Below are 17543 nucleotides of genomic sequence, written 5' to 3'. Positions count from 1 at the left end.
ACATATGAAATATAGCACCATAGTATCAAATTAATTGGCAAACACAAATGAAAAACCAGTAAATAAAAAGTTACATTCTACAAAACATTACGAGGTGCATTCAAGTTGTAAGGCCTCAGATTTTTTTTCTAATTAACTACTCACCCGAAATCGATGAAACTGGCGTTACTTCTCGACGTAATCGCCCTGCAGACGTACACATTTTTCACAACGCTGATGCCATGATTCCATGGCAGCGGCGAAGGCTTCTTTAGGAGTCTGTTTTGACCACTGGAAAATCGCTGAGGCAATAGCAGCACGGCTAGTGAATGTGCGGTCACGGAGAGTGTCTTTTATTGTTGGAAAAAGCCAAAAGTCACTAGGTGACTAGGGAGCTCAGGTGACTAGGGAGCATGAGGAATCACTTCAAAGTTGTTATCACGAAGAAACTGTTGCGTAACGTTAGCTCGATGTGCGGGTGCGTTGTCTTGGTGAAACAGCACACGTCAGCCCTTCCCAGACGTTTTTGTTGCAGTGCAGGTTCTTCAAAACATTTTCGTAGGATGCACCTGTTACTGTAGTGCCCTTTGGAACACAATGGGTAAGGATTACGCCCTCGCTGTCCCAGAACATGGACACCATCATTTTTTCAGCACTAGTGGTTACCCGAAATTTTTTTGGTGGCGGTGAATCTGTGTGCTTCCATTGAGCTGACTGGCGCTTTGTTTCTGGATTGAAAAATGGCATCCACGTCTCTTCCATTGTCACAACCGACGAAAAGAAAGTCCCATTCATGCTGTCGTTGCGCGTCAGCATTGCTTGGCAACATGCCGTGTGGTCGTCCGTCAGCATTCGTGGCACCCACCTGGATGACACTTTTCGCATTTTCAGGTCATCATGCAGGATTGTGTGCACAGAACCCACAGAAATGCCAACTCTGGAGGCAATCTGTTCAACAGTCATTCGGCGATCCCCCAAAACAATTCTCTCCACTTTCTCGATCATGTCGTCAGACTGGCTTGTGCGAGCCCGGGGGTTTTTTCGGTTTGTTGTCACATGATGTTCTGCCTTCATTAAACTGTCGCACCCACGAACGCACTTTCGACACATCCATAACTCCATCACCACATGTCTCCTTCAACTGTCAATGAATTTCAATTGATTTCACACCACGCAAATTCAGAAAACGAATGATTGCACGCTGTTCAAGTAAGGAAAACGTCGCCATTTTAAGTATTTAAAACAGTTCTCATTCTCGCCGCTGGCGGTAAAATTCCATCTGCCGTACGGTGCTGCCATCTCTGGGACGTATTGACAATGAACGCGGCCTCATTTTAAAACAATGCGCATGTTTCTATCTCTTTCCAGTCCGGAGAAAAAAAATCTGAGGCCTTAGAACTTGAATGCACCTCATATATAGGCATACTAGCGCTCTAATTCTGCAGTGCACATAGACAAAAATAATACCAGACGTGTTTGAAATTATTTATAATGCACTGATGGAGGAATATGTAAAAGCAAATAAATTTAATGTGTACTGCAGTCATGAAAATTTTTTATTTCCACAGAAGTTGTGGATTTTCTCCTTTATATTCTCGGGGTATATCCTGGCCCTACTTCACGGCTAATAGCATCCACAATGTTTTAATAGCTCTCACTTTTTGTTCTGTTTTTGTATTCAGGATGTTATAAGTTACACAGTGCTTCATCTGCCTCGAATATTTCTATCAAATTTCATTAAATATGTGATGCACCATTTAAATTTGGGAGTCATAATGACAAAAATTGTGTGTCAGACAGCTGCAACGATGCTAGTGCTCCAAGCAGTTGATTTCTCCATGCAGTAAACGTAAGGTGAACGATTCTTGTGATTAAATCTAAGGCAAGGCGCTAGATATGATCAAAGAAAATTGATCAATGTCTGACATTGACAAAGTTCCTTATTACACTATCAAATTGTATTATAGTCTAATATCGGTTTTACCAATCCATGTCCTGGCAGTCTACTCCGAAACACTGCATCATAACTTGTGAGAGAGAACAAAAATGTGCAATTGAGAAAAAGGTATAAATGAAGTTTTACTGTGTTGTGAACAAATGGTAGGTGTTGCTGTGGGTTGCCATCTGCCACTGGTTATGGCAAACTTATTCATGGAGGATTTCAAAGAGAAACCCCTGGGAAAATCTGAACTGAAGCGCACATGCTTTTTCAGATACCCTGTTGAACCTAATGGTGGTGTAGTCACACAGAATTGAAAAGCTTCAAAAGTTTCTCCAACATTTGAAATTCTCTGTATCCTAGCATACAATTCACCATGGGGGTGGAAGAGCATGGCGAACTCCCATTAAGTGCAAGCAGGCAGCACTGTGGGACAAAATGTGTGCAGGAAAGTCACTCGTACTGATTTGTATCTCCATACCTCAGGCTATCACTGTCCTTCACAGCCATTCTTCATAGCATGAGTGCATCAGCAGTGTCAATCCTTTCAACTTAACAGAAGATTCTTAACTTCTCTTGCTGATTTTTGATGGGAATATGTTATAGATCTGTTCGATTGAATTTAAGTAAAAGTGGCGGGGAGATCTCCGTAGAACAAGAAATATGATTATCTTTCAAAATTTTAAAATCTTGACCATGGTGTACACAATTCTAGGTTTATTTGCACAGCAATTTGTTGTAGGCATTGCCCACTCTCATATACTCTTATTGAGATACTGTTCTTCTCAATCACTGAAAAATATTTTCTTTGCTAGGAAGCAGGGGTTGGATCTTAACTGTCTTGATACATGATATGTATGGGATGTTTACCAGTCTCAAGTAGACCAGTGCATCTGTCTGTCTGATCTACAGCAAGTCATTCCTGCAATAAGTTCATTTGTACTATTCATTTCATCAGCTTTCTGTAATAAAATGATGATGTTTTGCTGTTTATGTGTTTGACAGAATTTAGAGTATTGTTAACAAGTTTTTACTCTTAGATCATGAAATTTGCTGATTGCTTTGCAGGTGATGCCATTCTACATGTTTAGTAAAAAATACAGTAGGTTTTCTGTAGTGCACATGAACAGTTGCTCTTCTCAGATACAGACTACACAAGGTTATCCATAGATATGTAAGAGGTTTCAGAACATGACTGTGCAAAAATACAGAAAAATGACACACATCATTGCATAGAACATTTCATCAAATTTTTGATTTGTAATACATGCCGTGGTATAGTTGTAGAGAACTAAGTTGTAATGGTTCAGTGATTTTGTATCAGATATCAGGTAAAAGCACAAACAAAACAGTCTATGGGTGGTACAGAACACTCCGTTAAACTGGCTGATTATGCAGTGCGAGTAAAACAGGCCAGTCAGGACCATCAGCAGAGAAGGTGGAGCGTATATGGGAATTGTTTGTCAGGAGTTCGAAGAATTGAAACTTGGAGAGATGCTCTTTCCAATAATATGTGCCTCTTTTCTGTATGTCTCGTAGTTTCTGCGCAGTCATCTTCTGAAACCGCGAGGTACATGTGAAAAGGTAATTGTGAATAACCCCTGTACCTGCAGCTTGCAGGGGGCCACATGACCCCCTGACCTTTAACAGCTTGCACAGCCAGTTCCAGTATTTGCATTAAGCAAGATGTTTCAGTCAGTTGATAAGCTTGGTTAGACTGTTTCCATTTGATGTTACTTTTTGAAGTAATTTTGTGGAGTGATCAGTTTCTGGGAGGAAAAGTTGATTCTAGTGATAAAATAGTTTGGGACTCTGCCATGATTGTCTTGATGATGACATTCCTTTAAATAGTTAGTTAGACTTACAGTACAGATATTTTGTAATGCAGTGATAAATAATCTACATAAAGTTCAAGAAGAAAACAATGCCTTGACAATTACAGTACCATTTAAAATGACCATCATGACCAATAAATGATATTTGATGTTGGCTTAGAAAGAGGTGGATGGTGTTGCCACAAGAATTTACATTCACTTGTCAAGTTAAATACATTGTTAGCTTAAAGAGTGAATTGTAAATTTCTTTTTTTGCAACTCTTCATGCTCCATAGTCAGACCTCGACACTGAGCGCCTATAAAGCCACCCCCCTCCATAGGCACATTAATAATTCAGAAATTTTAGTGCAAGTGGTGATAATGAAACAGGTAATTATTATTCTTGTTGAAGTATTTTTTACTTTTATATTTATTCATCAGTGTGTGAGCAGCTTGTATTCTCATATAAAAACCAATTATGTCCAATATGTTACTGGAAAGAGCTCATTCCTCATCATTGGAATATTTTTCAAATCGTCTATAGAATGTAACATAGTTTACATTGCTGTTTTATGTGTGTAGATCAGTTGGGGATCATTATTTCACAGTTATGTGCTATGATAAATGTGTGTTTATACTTAGTATATTTGTGGAAATAGGTGTTAGTCATTGTACATATTTCTGGAGAATTAATGTTGTCACAATTTTTTTTAAGGAGACTGGTGAAATATACAGTGGACGTGTTCTTGCATATGGCTCATTTATTGAATCTGGTTTATTCCTGAAAGGAACTGCCGAGCAACAAAAAGAAATAGTGAAGAACTTATTGGAGGCTGGATCGAAAAAGAGTTATTTGCCTCTTGCAGCAGCCTGCTTTATCATCAAAATTTTGAGTAGTGTAAGTTTTTTTTGCTATGGTATTTAGGACCTTTGATATTTAGCCGTGATTTATCATTCCTTGTGTATTGTAGTAATTATTTTGTTTGTGCCAGCAGACTACTTTGAGTGGTACACATTTCTGCGGCGCATTTTTCATCATTATTACCTCTTTCAGTCAGTAGATGCTTCTGTGATGATTAGTGCTTTAAAGTCAGTGCCTGGAAAACAAAGGGTCATGGGATTGAATCATGGCTGGACCACAGATTTTTCAGTGTGCCCTTAACCTTGCTGTCATCTCTCAGTGGTGTGCCAGAAATGACACTTTGTTCTGATTCCTCACTAAACTAAATCCTCTTTCCCGAGTTGGATGACTGTGGTGGGTTAGGGACGCACAAGTTGCCAAAATGACATCAAATTGACACCAGATCAGTGAACCACACGGAATTATTATTATTAGTCCCGTAAAAATCACAACAAACAAAACTTGTGTACTAGATAAATTATTTTCCTCTCTAAAGCCGTGATACATTCATTAACAAATGGGGTAATACTAAAATAAGGCAGTGTGTTTGGAGAACAGTTGTGTGCCTTATAAATAATTACCCATTTTCATTCAGTTTCCTTCACATTCACTTACATATACACTATGCTCATATACCAGTGTAACCATTGTGCACGTGAGGATAAATGTGCAGATGTGTGCGTAAATGATTTGAAAAATTATGTTTCATTGGGGGGGGGGGTTTACTTGCTGAATAAATCAGATGCACAAATCACAAGATCAAGCTTCCCTCCAGTTGGCTGCATCAGAATTCTGACATTTATTTGATGAGTGTCACATCTTCTGCCAAAGCATCAAGATAGGATGAGTGCCATACACCTAAATAGGGGGGCCAACTCTATTCACCCCTTACCCAAGGGATGAGCTCTTTTTGTAAAGCTGCTGGTGCAACGTTCCTTGTTTCGCTTAGTTCATAGCCTTCGAAAGTGATGAAAATTTAAATGCAGCACAGCAGTAAACTAGCTAAAGTGCAATGCAAGAAAAAGCAGGTATGCTAAGCACATCATGCCTTAGTTTTTGTGCAGCTCTGTTCCGTGAAGTGCAGTGTGGCAACACACAGTTGGAAAATAAAACTTTATTGAGGATATGGTGGTGGAAATTGGATTTACTGAAAGATGTAGAAGAGATTAGCATACAAAAACTGTAATGTAAACTATTAAACTTGTTCCTTAACAGTTTCGACATTCTGTACAAAATTAATTTCTTACTAAAATGATATTGCCCTGTCTTGTGATACATTACTGAAATGCTAAAGGAGTGGTGGAACTATAACTCTGAGTGCAACTTGTGTGAGCAAATAATTTTGCTTAATTTCATATTGACAATCAGATTAATTGACCTTAACCTGTAAAGAGAAATCGAGATAAAAATTTGCCTCTTTCAAACTCAACATAAATTATGTGTGAGCAAGCAATGGAGTGACAGTGTTACCAGATATTTTCACATATCTCAAGTCAGTCTTTACAAAATCAAATTTCCAAAAAGTAACGTCCTCTGCTTTTACATCCCTTGTGTACTGCAAGTTATTTCCAGATACTCAGCAGTTTGACCAACACCTGCCACACTCATTTATTTCTCACAGAATTCTCCACTGGCAACGACAATGCTATTAACAACCAAAGTCACATTGCTTGTACTCAGAACCTCTGTGGCATATCACATAATCTGTTGAAGACTTCTGTTTGAACAATATCCAGCGTACAACTATGAAGTATGATACATCGAATAAAAAGAGAGCTCACATCACTTCATACCAATACCAAAAATAGCTAGAAATCTTACAATCCACTCAAGCATGGAGATGCTGCAGCCTTTGTAGAGATTCACCACTGAAAAAATGGAATGATCGTATGGCATTGTTGGCCAGGAGGCCCCATTCAGGGGAGTTTGGCCGCCATATTGCAAGTCCTTTTTAGTTGACACCACTTCCGCGACTTGCAAGTCAATGGTGTGATGTGTCGTACAGAAAATTTGAGAGGTTGGTGGGAGCTCGGGTAAAGTTGGAAAGTGTCAGTGATACAAGAACAACTGTCAGTATGAAGGAGAAAGAACTGGATGCCGCAACAACCTAGGTCCTCTCGAAAGGGCTGAGCTTCATTCCTGTTCCAGGCACAATATGAAAAAGGACATTATTAGTAGTGTTGAAGAAACAGTCTTTGGCGTCCCAGTGAGAAATACAGAGGAAATTGGGCAGAAAACATGCAGGAACATCCACAAATCCCACCTGCTGAAACCAGAAGTGACAACAGCAGAACTGATAGACTTATCTGCTGGCAATGGAAATGTGACAGCTGTATTGTGTGCCAATGAATACCAACAGGAAATATGTATTCTGATGCAGGATCCAGCCTACAGAAAGTTGAAGATGACAAAGGAAGCATTAGCGTTGCTTCTCGAGCCAGGTCTAATGAAAGAAGATATGAAGCAGCTGTCCAAAGTCTCCAGCACCTCTGTGCTTTTGTGGACTGCAGGAAATTCACAGAGAAAGTATACCATTGGGTCATATAATAAACACCATTACTGCACCTGTAAGTGGACTGGCCAAGTATCTAGCTTCACTTTCAAAACCCGTATTGGGACACTAGAGTCTAATGTGAAGAACCTGGCCAATTTCATTGCCTTATTGAAAGAGCCGCAGCTGCAGAAGGACGATCTGTTGGTGAGCTTTGATGTAACATCTCTTTTCTTGCGATTACCATTTCAAGATGCCTTGGTACGCTGAGCAGATCACTTTGAGCTCCAAACGGTAAAGCTGTTTGAACATGTAGTCACCATAACCTACTTCAAATGTAGTGAGCAATACTATGAACAAGTTGATGGACTAGCCATTGGCTCGCTACTTGCACCCAGAATTGCCAATCTCTATATGAAGCACTTTGAGATAACAACACTAAAAACTGCATTGCTGAAACCTAAACACTTCCTCCGTTACAGTAGATGGCAGCTTTGTCGTGTGGAAAAACAGCAGAGTAGCCCTGATTGAGTTCCTGGATCACCTGAACCGCATCCATTAAAACATACAGTTCATGATTGATCTGGAACACAATTGATGTCTTCCTTCTTCAGGCATTATAACAAGAAGAAAAGCAACGATATTCTAGGAGATGCAGTTTACAGAAAGAAGACTGACACAGATTTACACTTTAATGCAACAACCTGTCACCTTGTGGCTCAGTGGTAAGCTGTCTCAACAACTCTAGTACACAGGCACTTGCTATTTGTGACAGTGACAGCCTTCCAGCTGAACTGAGCTGCAGCACCTTAGAGATGTGTTTCTCCAAAATTTTTACAGCAAAATTCAGATTGAATGTGCATTAAAGAAAATGAATGATGCTGCCATGTGCAAAGAGGAAGAGAAAAAGGAAGGGAACTCCCCTTCATCCCCTCTACTGGGCTTCCTTCCCTCAGCCAAAACTGTGAGAATCCTCAGAAAAAACATCATCAAGGGCATCTTTCGATCACACGAAAAATGAAAGCTTTGCTAGTCACAGCAAAGGACAAACAACTACTGCAAATACCGAGTACATACAGCATTCCTCACAAGTGTGGCTGCCAGGACATCAGTCAAACGCAGCTCTACATCTCGCAGTGCTGCAAGGAACACTTTAGATGCCTACATCTGGGACATAAGGGTAAATCAGCTGTGGAGGAACAAAGCCTCAAAAGAGGGATATACACTGAAATTTGAGAAAATAAAAATATTGTGCCAACCTAAGGGTTTTTGGGAGAGTACCATTAAATAGTGTATTGTGATAAGGCTCCATAGCATCTCGTCGACAGGGATGAGCGCTATAAGCTGAGTTCAGTGTGGAACCCCCACACTAGCAGCTGTACACCAAGAATGCACCAAGCAGTTGACACTTAGCAAGTCTGGACAATTCTGAATGGACAGAAAGTCGAACAGCAGTCCACTCCTTCCACTTCAGGTTACTGGACCCTGCACTTTGGGTAGGGGTGGGGAGAGCTGGCCGTCACGTGTGTGTGTGTGTGTGTGTGTGTGTGTGTGTGTAATATATGAGACACTCACACAGTCTAAACACTTCACCAGAAGATGACGAGACTTATTGAAACATTGTTGAAGTTTGATGCTGACATGCGGATGGAAGCCAGAGAAGATATCATATGTATATGATGGGAAAGTCTACATTTAGATATGAATCAGGTAAGTTTACTTGTTGGTGACACTGCTGTCCAGAAATGATGCTCAATTTGAAAAGAAACAAGTGAGTACTATTAGGTTGTGAAAATGGCATACACCACAAAGATTCATATGTTGGCTAAAAACATTCAAAAACTATTGCTAGAGTAGCAAAATTTGAAGCATATGTTCTTTCTATAGTAAGATTAGAAACAATACATGGGCAGTATCAGAAGAAAATGTGGATTCCGCTGCACCGTTACTACAACTGTGACATAATGGGAGATAGGAGAAAAACTTATGTGAATTCTGTTCTGTGTTTACTTTTCCTTTTGACTAAGGAGGCAACACTGTTCTCGAGGCAAGCATGTCAGAGGGGAGAGAAGGAAATCAGAAATGTGTGTAACACAGAAAGTTTATGTTGATGTGGTAGATAAACATTTATAGTTTCTTAATGGAAGTTGCTGGTGTGAAACTACTTTTGGACAGTGCCTCTTTCTTTGAAAACACTCTTTTTTTCTTGATATTTGTTATTACAAATACCTGTATTTGTTTGTGGATTCAAACATGTTTACTTGCCACTCTAGTGGAAAAAGTATTTGGGAGTCCAGTGAAAGTCTGGTTCCTTCATTCAAGCCCTGAAAACATTTAACTAGTCCCCAAAGAAGATATAAAACATAATTACAGTATATGAATTAATAAAAAACTTCAGTTGGTTGTCAGGAATGTATCGTTTAAGACAGAACCAGGTTTTAGCTGTTAGTAGGGCTACTTATTGTCACATAATTTTATTTCAGAGAAAGCTGGTTCTTCACATTTCATCATTGTGTTGGAATTTCAAGTACGGCGATGTGTGGTTTAGCTTATCATTCTGGTCACCTTAGTAAGTTACATTATTTCCACTCATTGCTTTGATAGTCATCTTTTTATAACAAGAGGAAAAGTTTTCACTTTCTGAGAGTGTGGGTGAAGACCCTTTTTATCTTTGAGTGTCTGTCCAGAGATTAGTAAACGTGTACATATTACATTAGTATAAACTGTAAAAACTCTTTTGTTTCTGATTGCTGAGCAAACCAATGTGATATTTTGTTTTGGTCTTTCTCAGATTGATGAAACCTTGTTTCACAATGTATTGTGGCCAGTCTTAAAGGATGAGGTTGGCAAACCATGGGAAAATCAGTCTCTGGAAACACTGTATATTCTGCTCTTAGCAAGCAGGCAGTATCCATCAGTGGTTAAAAAGAAATTTATGATGAAACATCTTGGCACACCAGGACTTATTGTTGAAGACTCGCTGAAAGCCTGTAGCAAACTGCTTATGGTAATTACAGCTGTGTGTAACATGAATTAATGCAACATTTTTAGACCAAGGTTTTATAACAGCTGATGGACTTCATTAGTGAAGTAATAATATTTGAGTGTTTATTTAAATTTTGTATGTTACTAGATGAAGATATCACATCATTGAACCTTTCTTAAAATTGAGACACTAGAATGATCCATAAAAGATTTTAGATACTTGAAAAAGATAGGTCTATTTTGCTAAACATTGAAAGAAAAGTGATTTTTCTTCTGTTCAGGTAATGACCTTCCTCTCTCTCTCTCTCCACCCCCCCCCCCTTTTTTTTTTTAAGGAATCGCCAGTTCATACTGCAGACCAGCATCCTGTGTATGAAGAATTTTGCCGGCAGTTGACAGAATCTGAGCATTTAATATTATTTTGGGAGACTGGAATCGATGCACAATTATCCAAACCAACTAACAAAAGGATGACACTAGCTGTGGACATGCTGATATACATTTTGAAGCATTTAAAGGACACCACTTTGGTAAGTTATGAGGAACACTCATGCATAACAGTTATCGAAATAACAAACTGAATTTACTCTGTAGTGAATGCTCTAGCAGCGTAGTTCACAATTTGCAATTGAGAAGTTTTGTCGTGGCCTAGTTTAGCATTATCATGAGGGAGATTACATTAATAAATAAACAAACATATGAGCCCTAGTGTACAGCAGAGTAGTACAGTGTTAAAAAATAAAGCATGTTGTGGCGAGATGCTTTACCTGTATTGCATGGGAAATTGTTGTGTGTTGTTTGGACGTCATTAGACAAACATTGACACAGCAAATGTATATATAATGGTCATCCACAAGACCCAGAAGGCGGTTGTAGCACTGCCGTGTTGATTGACTTACAGAAGGCATTTGATGCAGTTCTACACTATTCTTCAATGAAGAAAATACAAATGTATGAAGTATCAGACCAGCTTTGTGATTACGTTGAAGTTTTCGCAGTGAATGTTACACAGCGTGTCATTTATAATGGAGCGAAATCTTCACTTGTAAAAATAGATTCGAGTGTACCCCAGTGGAATGTTCTGAGTGACTACTGCTCATATTATGAGTTGTGTTAAAAAATAAGGTATTTTGGGGAAAAATGGTGTATGCCAATGTTGTTCCCTTCAACGTAGTCCCCATTACGTATTAAACAGTGCTTTTTCCAATCTGAGAAACACTTTGGATTAGGTTTTAGCTCCCTCAGCCATGCATTTTTAATTTAATCCTTGCTTGTACAATGAGAGCCCTTAATTTACTTTTGGGAATACAAAAAGTCACACGAGGCCATGTATGGTGGACATGAGGCTGAAGCATCATTACAGTATTTGTTTTGGCCAAAACTTCTTGCACCAGTACTGAAGTTTGAGCAGGTGCGTTATATTGGTGCAAGAGCGAGTGCGATATCTGGTGGGTGCAAAACCATGAATTGTTTCGCCATAAATCTAGGTGTTGGTGCCCTGCCCCCCCGCCTCCCCTTCCGAGATTCATCAGCTGGTGTTGGTGCTGGAGTATCCAGGACACTTGCCATCTTCACAGTCTTGATGACCTCCTTTGAGATCCTTATACCACTTGTAAACCCTTGTCTTACTCATAGTAGACTCACCAAAAGCAGTAGTCAATGATCATTAAACTTTCTTGCACTTCATTCCAATCTTACAGCAAAAAAGCTTATGGCAAATTTTAATAAAAGTTCTCTGCTGTTTGACAGCTGACACTATACTAAATACCCTATATAGTTTCAGACACTTTTCAGTGATGATTACGTACACAGCTCTGAAAAAATTGCACAGGTTGGATGAATATAACATGCAAAATTATAATGTTGCTGCTCTTTGCACATACACCATATACATAAATTACCAAAAGGAAAAATGGAAGTGGCAGTAGGCTGTTTGCAGATTATGTTGTCTTGTCTATAGACAAGTTTTAACACTAGAAAATATATAGTCACTTGCTGCAGTGAAACATCGTACATACTATGGTACAATGCTGAATTGACTGTTACAACTTTCTCATTTGCTGTTTCGGCAGGAGCTTTTTTTCCCTTAACATAAAAACATATTTTTTAATTTATGTTCGTCTTTGTTGACATCCTGGCATTTTCAGTTTAGGATTATTCTTCTCACACTAAAATGTAATCAGTCTGCAGATATGACTTCATGATTCATCCTGATATTAAGTACTGTCCAGTCTTATTAACGTGACCACCTGTCAAAAGCCTGAATAACCACCTTTTACAGTGTGGACTTCTGCGAGACGTGCAGGAAGAGTATATCAGTGAGGTTCTGGACAGTATATTCAGGGATGTGGAGCCACTCTGATGCCAATGCTGTGACCATCTGCTCTAGGTTTTGTGGGTGATGATCCACGACACGTATAGCCCAATTGAGATAATCCGGCAGATACTTAATTGACATCAAATCCGGGGTGTTTGGTGGCCAGGGAAGTATGATAAACTTGTCTTGGTCCTCTTCGAACCATGCATGTGCACTGTGAGCTGCATGACCCATTGCATTGTCATGCTGTTAGATGCCATTGTGCCGAGGAAAAATAAACTGCACGTAGGCAGACATAGTCCCAAAGGATAGATGCATACTTGTGTTGGTCCATTGTGCCTTCCAGAATGATGAGATCACCACGAAATATCACGAAAACATTCCCCAGACCATAACACTCCCTTCTGTGGTCTGGACCCTTCAGACTATTGTTGTCAACTGCTTGCTTCCAGACGTTTTACATCGTACATCTATGACCATCTGTCCAATGGAGCATAAAATGTAATTCATCTTAAAGGCCACCTGTTGCCACTCAGTGGATGACCAGTTGTGGTTTTGATGTGCAAGTTTCCTTCCTTTATTGCTGAGAAAGATTATTGAGCATGGGTGCCTGAACATGGCGCCTGCTGCAGAGTCCCATATGCAACAGTGTTCGCTGAAGGGTCATTGGGGAGACACTATTGGTCTTGGTTCATCTGGGTGCTTATTGCTCAACAGTTGCACATCTATTTGCCTGTACACGTCTCTGCAGCTTTTATTCACTCCTGTCATCTATGGCCCATGCTGCACCACAGTTGCTTCGGAATCAATTTCGAATAGTGCTGTTTTGCTATGCTTTGTATACTTCAACACTGATGGCAAGCGAACAGCTTAAAAGCTTAGCTATTTGGCAAATGTTCCGAGCCTTGGCCCAAAAACCCATGACCTTGCCCGTTTGAACATCAGATAAATCCATTCCTGCATTTTGACAATGAATGCTATGTTCTCAAAGTCCCCTGAGACACTTTATATACCCTCCATTGCTAGTGCTGCCACATGCCACATGTGAGTGGTTATTGCACATTGGTGTTGAACATGGGCGGTGGTCACATTAATGTGACAACCATTTACATATGCATGGTGATAATGGTTACTAATATTACATATATTGTGGTCTGCCATACATTTGAGTGTTACGGTGTAGCAGTTACAATCACTAATTTTTGATGCATGTATCATTGTTAAGCCCCCCTCCCCCAATGAACTGTGGACCTTGCTGTTGATGGCGAGCCTCAGTGATACAGATAGCCGTACCGTAGGTGCAACCACAACGGAGGGGTATCTGTTGAGAGGCAAGAAAATGTGTGGTTCCTGAAGAGAGGCAGCAGCCTTTTCAGTAGTTGCAGGGGCAACTGCCTGAATGATTGACTTATCTGCCTTTGTAAGATTAACCAAAACGGCCTTGCTGTGCTGGTACTGTGAATGGCTGAAAGCAAGGGGAAACTACAGTTGTAATTTTTCCTGAGGGCATACAGCTTTACTGTATGGTTAAATGATGATGGTGTCCTCTGGGTAAAATATTCCAGAGGTAAAATAGTCGCCCATTCATATCTCGGGGCAGGAGAAAGAAAACGCATTCTGCGGATCTGAGTGTGGAATGTTAGATCCCTTAATCGGACAGGTAGGTTAGAAAATCCAAAAAGGGAAATGGATACATTAAAGTTAGATATAGTGGGAATTAGTGAAGTTCGGTGGCAGGAGGGACAAGACTACTTCTGATCAGGTGAATACAGGGTTCTAAATACAAAATCAAATAGGGGTAATGCAGGAGTAGGTTTCATTATGAATAAAAGAAATAGGAGCGCGGTTAAGCTACTATGAACAGCATAGTGAACACATTATTGTAGCCAAGATAGACACAAAGCCCATGCCTACCACAGTATTACAAGCATATATGCCAACTATTTCTGCAGATGACGAAGAGATTGAAGAAATGTATGATGAGATAAAAGAAGTTATTCAGATAGTGAAGGGAGACGAAAATTTAATAGCCGTGGGGGACTGGAATTCGATAGTAGGAAAAGGAAGAGAAGGAAAAGTAGTAGGTGAATATGGAAAGAGGAACCCACCTGGTAGAATTTTGCACAGAGCATTACTAAGTCATAGCTAACACTTGGTTTAAGAATCATGAAAGGAGATTGTATACATGGAAGAGGCCTGGAGACACTGGAAGGTTTCAGATAGGTTACATAGTGGTAAGACAGAGATTCAGGAACTAGGTTTTAAATTGTAAGACATTTCCAGGGGCAGATGTGGACTCTGACCACAATCTATTGAGTATGAACTGTAGATTGAAACTGAAGAAACTGCAAAAAGATGGGAATTTAAGGAGATGGAATCTGGATAAACTGAAAGAATCAGAGGTTGTAGAGAGTTAAGAGAGAGCATTAGAGAACAATTGACAAGAATGGCGGAATGGAAGAAAGTAGAAGAAGAATGGATAGCTTTGAGAGATGAAATAGTGAAGGCAGCAGACAATCAAGCAGCTAAAAAGACAAGGGCTAATAGAAATCCTTGGCTAACAGAAGAGATATTGCATGTAATTGATGAAAGGAGAAAATATAAAAATGCAGTAAATATAGCAGACAAAAAGGAATACAAACGTCCCAAAAATGAGATCGGCAGGAAGTGCAAAATGGCTAAGCAGGGATGGCTAGAGGACAAATGTAAGGATCTAGAGGCATATATCGCTAAGGGTAAGATGGATACTGTTTACAGGAAAATTAAAGAGACTTTGGAGAAAAGAGAACCACTTGTATGAATATCAAGAGCTCAGATGGAAAACCAGTTCTAAGCAAAGGGGGGAAAGCAGAAAGTTGGAAGAGTTATATAGAGGGCCGATACAAGGGTGGTGTACTTGAGGGCTCTTTAGGGCAATATTATGGAGATGGAAGAGGACAAAGATGAAGACGAAAGGGGAGATGTGGTACTGCGTGAAGGGTTTGACAGATCACTAAAAGACCTATGTCGAAACAAGGCCGTGGGAGTGAACAACATTCCATTAGAACTACTGGAGCCTTTGAAAAGCCAGCCATGACAAAACTCTTCCATCTGGTGAGCAAGATGTAGGAGACAGGCGAAACACACTCAGACTTCAAGAAAAATATAATAATTCCAATCCCAAAGAGGGCAGTTTTTGACAGGTGTGAAAATTACACTATCAGTTTAATAAATCATGGCTGCAAAATACTAACACGAATTCTTTACACATGAATGGAAAAACTGGTAGAAGCCAACCTTGGGGAAGGTGTGTTTGGATTCCATGGAAATGTTGGAACACATGAGGCAATACTGACCCTACAACTTATCTTAGATTAAGGAAAGGCAAAAATATGGATACTCAGGTTTGCAGATGACGTAGTCCTTGTGGCTGAAAAGAAGACAGAATTTAAAAAAAAAAATTAAGAATAAATTGTGGACGTAGTAAACATTTAAACTAGGAAATAAACAAGATGAAAGGAAACAAATTTGACTTTTTTATTAAGTGGGAGAGAGAGCTTTATCAACAGGGTTTAGTTTACTGGCACTAAGTATTGACATGGACTGAAGAAGCAGTTTTTAAACTGCTGTCTGGAGTACAGTGAAATGTAAGTGATGGTTAAACTGTAGGAACAGAAGCTGGACACGTAATGGCACTAAATGAAGAAGTATTAAAAAGAATATAGAACAAAAGAAATAGATGGAGAATTGTTACCTAAAAAAGGGGGTTATGTTTATGAAATAAGTACTAAATTTTTGAAAAATACCTTCCTTTAGTTCCATGGTTTCTTCAATTGTGTTGTAACTTGTATATCAATTAACGGTCCTTGGTTGGTTTAGAACCTTTGGTAATTTACTCTTATAAAAACTTATCCGTGAATAGTTAACTTGGCACTTACAAGAGCTGGAGAAGAGAAAATGTGTATGGACAGACTAATATTGATTATTATTGCTAATTATAGAGGACAAGACACATGCATAGAGGCAAATTTTGGTTCAGGGTAGGAACAGGTGGATGGCAACAGTGTGATTATAATATGAAGTTTCTGTAAATTTTTCTAGGTTAATCTATGAACAGCTTCACTGGGCTGTGAATGAGTATTGTTTTTTGAGCTTATTCCAACTAAGTGGAAATTTATTTTCACTAATGACAGTTGTTTCCTGCAAAACGTTAATTTCATGCAATTTCTAGCTACTGCCTTTAATTGCCGTTATAATTTATTCCTTTGAAATGTGTCTGTGATTTGGGGCGGGGAGGGCATCATGCATATAATCTTCGTTATCCAATTTATATTTATCTCTATTTTCTATAACAGATGTAGATTATATAAAAATGTTTTATTCCTCTTTATAGATACCACAATTACTTACTTCCAATTTTATGATGTCAGTCGTAAAATCTTTCAGTGGGAAGAAAACAGAGAATCTGTTGTTGGAGAAACTGCAGCATTTCCTGGATATAATGATAAAATTACTTGAAGGTGCCACTGATAAGTGTCGTATTGCAGTTATTAAGAAAATACTGTTTTATCCTGGTGATCTATTTTTTGAAAAGCATTCAGGTATGGTACTATAATATCATAGTTATTATTTGACTTGTATTTATGTAATTTAATTCTGCTTAATTTTTTATGTGGAATAACTCTTTCATCATGTATAGACAACATGTTCTAAAATATTTATTTTCATGTATTAGATATTGTGTGATAAATGGGATGAAATGAAAAGGAAACATGAATTTGAAGAGCGATGAGTAATGTGTGCTTGCTTTTTGATGTAAATGTTGTCACATCATGCTGAACTATTTCATTATTTAAATTTGAAAATATCCAAGATGAAATTCAGATGTTCATGCTTTTATGTACTGAAAGATCTGATAAATTAAAATTGCTAATAATGTGTTGTTCACAATTGTAGCACCCAAGTGTGTTTTGTCAATACATTTGTTCAGTGTTTAAAGATGATTTGAATCAGATGATTGATGCAAGTCACTACTGACTTTCTTACTGAAGTATTGTGTTTTCAAAAACATTTTTGTCCTTTGCGTGGGGGTATGTTCTTCAGCTCCTCATTTATCATTAGAATACATTAACTGGGTG

The 17543-nt window shown here is 38.9% G+C and overlaps 1 protein-coding gene across 1 annotated transcript in view; it reads left to right on the top strand.

Annotated features, from left to right (window-relative positions):
• LOC126203907 (myb-binding protein 1A) overlaps positions 1-17543 on the top strand; it is a 105773-nt gene that overhangs the window by 4614 nt on the left and 83616 nt on the right. Inside the window, exons 3-6 of the mRNA XM_049938295.1 lie at positions 4448-4630; positions 9916-10131; positions 10445-10639; positions 16799-17006. Of these exons, the coding sequence (XP_049794252.1) occupies positions 4448-4630; positions 9916-10131; positions 10445-10639; positions 16799-17006 (802 nt within the window). The remainder of the gene's footprint in view (positions 1-4447; positions 4631-9915; positions 10132-10444; positions 10640-16798; positions 17007-17543) is intronic.

The sequence above is a fragment of the Schistocerca nitens genome, chromosome 9, assembly GCF_023898315.1.
Source record: "Schistocerca nitens isolate TAMUIC-IGC-003100 chromosome 9, iqSchNite1.1, whole genome shotgun sequence".
Classification (NCBI taxonomy): Eukaryota; Metazoa; Arthropoda; class Insecta; order Orthoptera; family Acrididae; genus Schistocerca; species Schistocerca nitens.
Note: the sequence above shows the minus strand (reverse complement) of the source record. Positions and strands in the feature narration are given on the sequence as shown.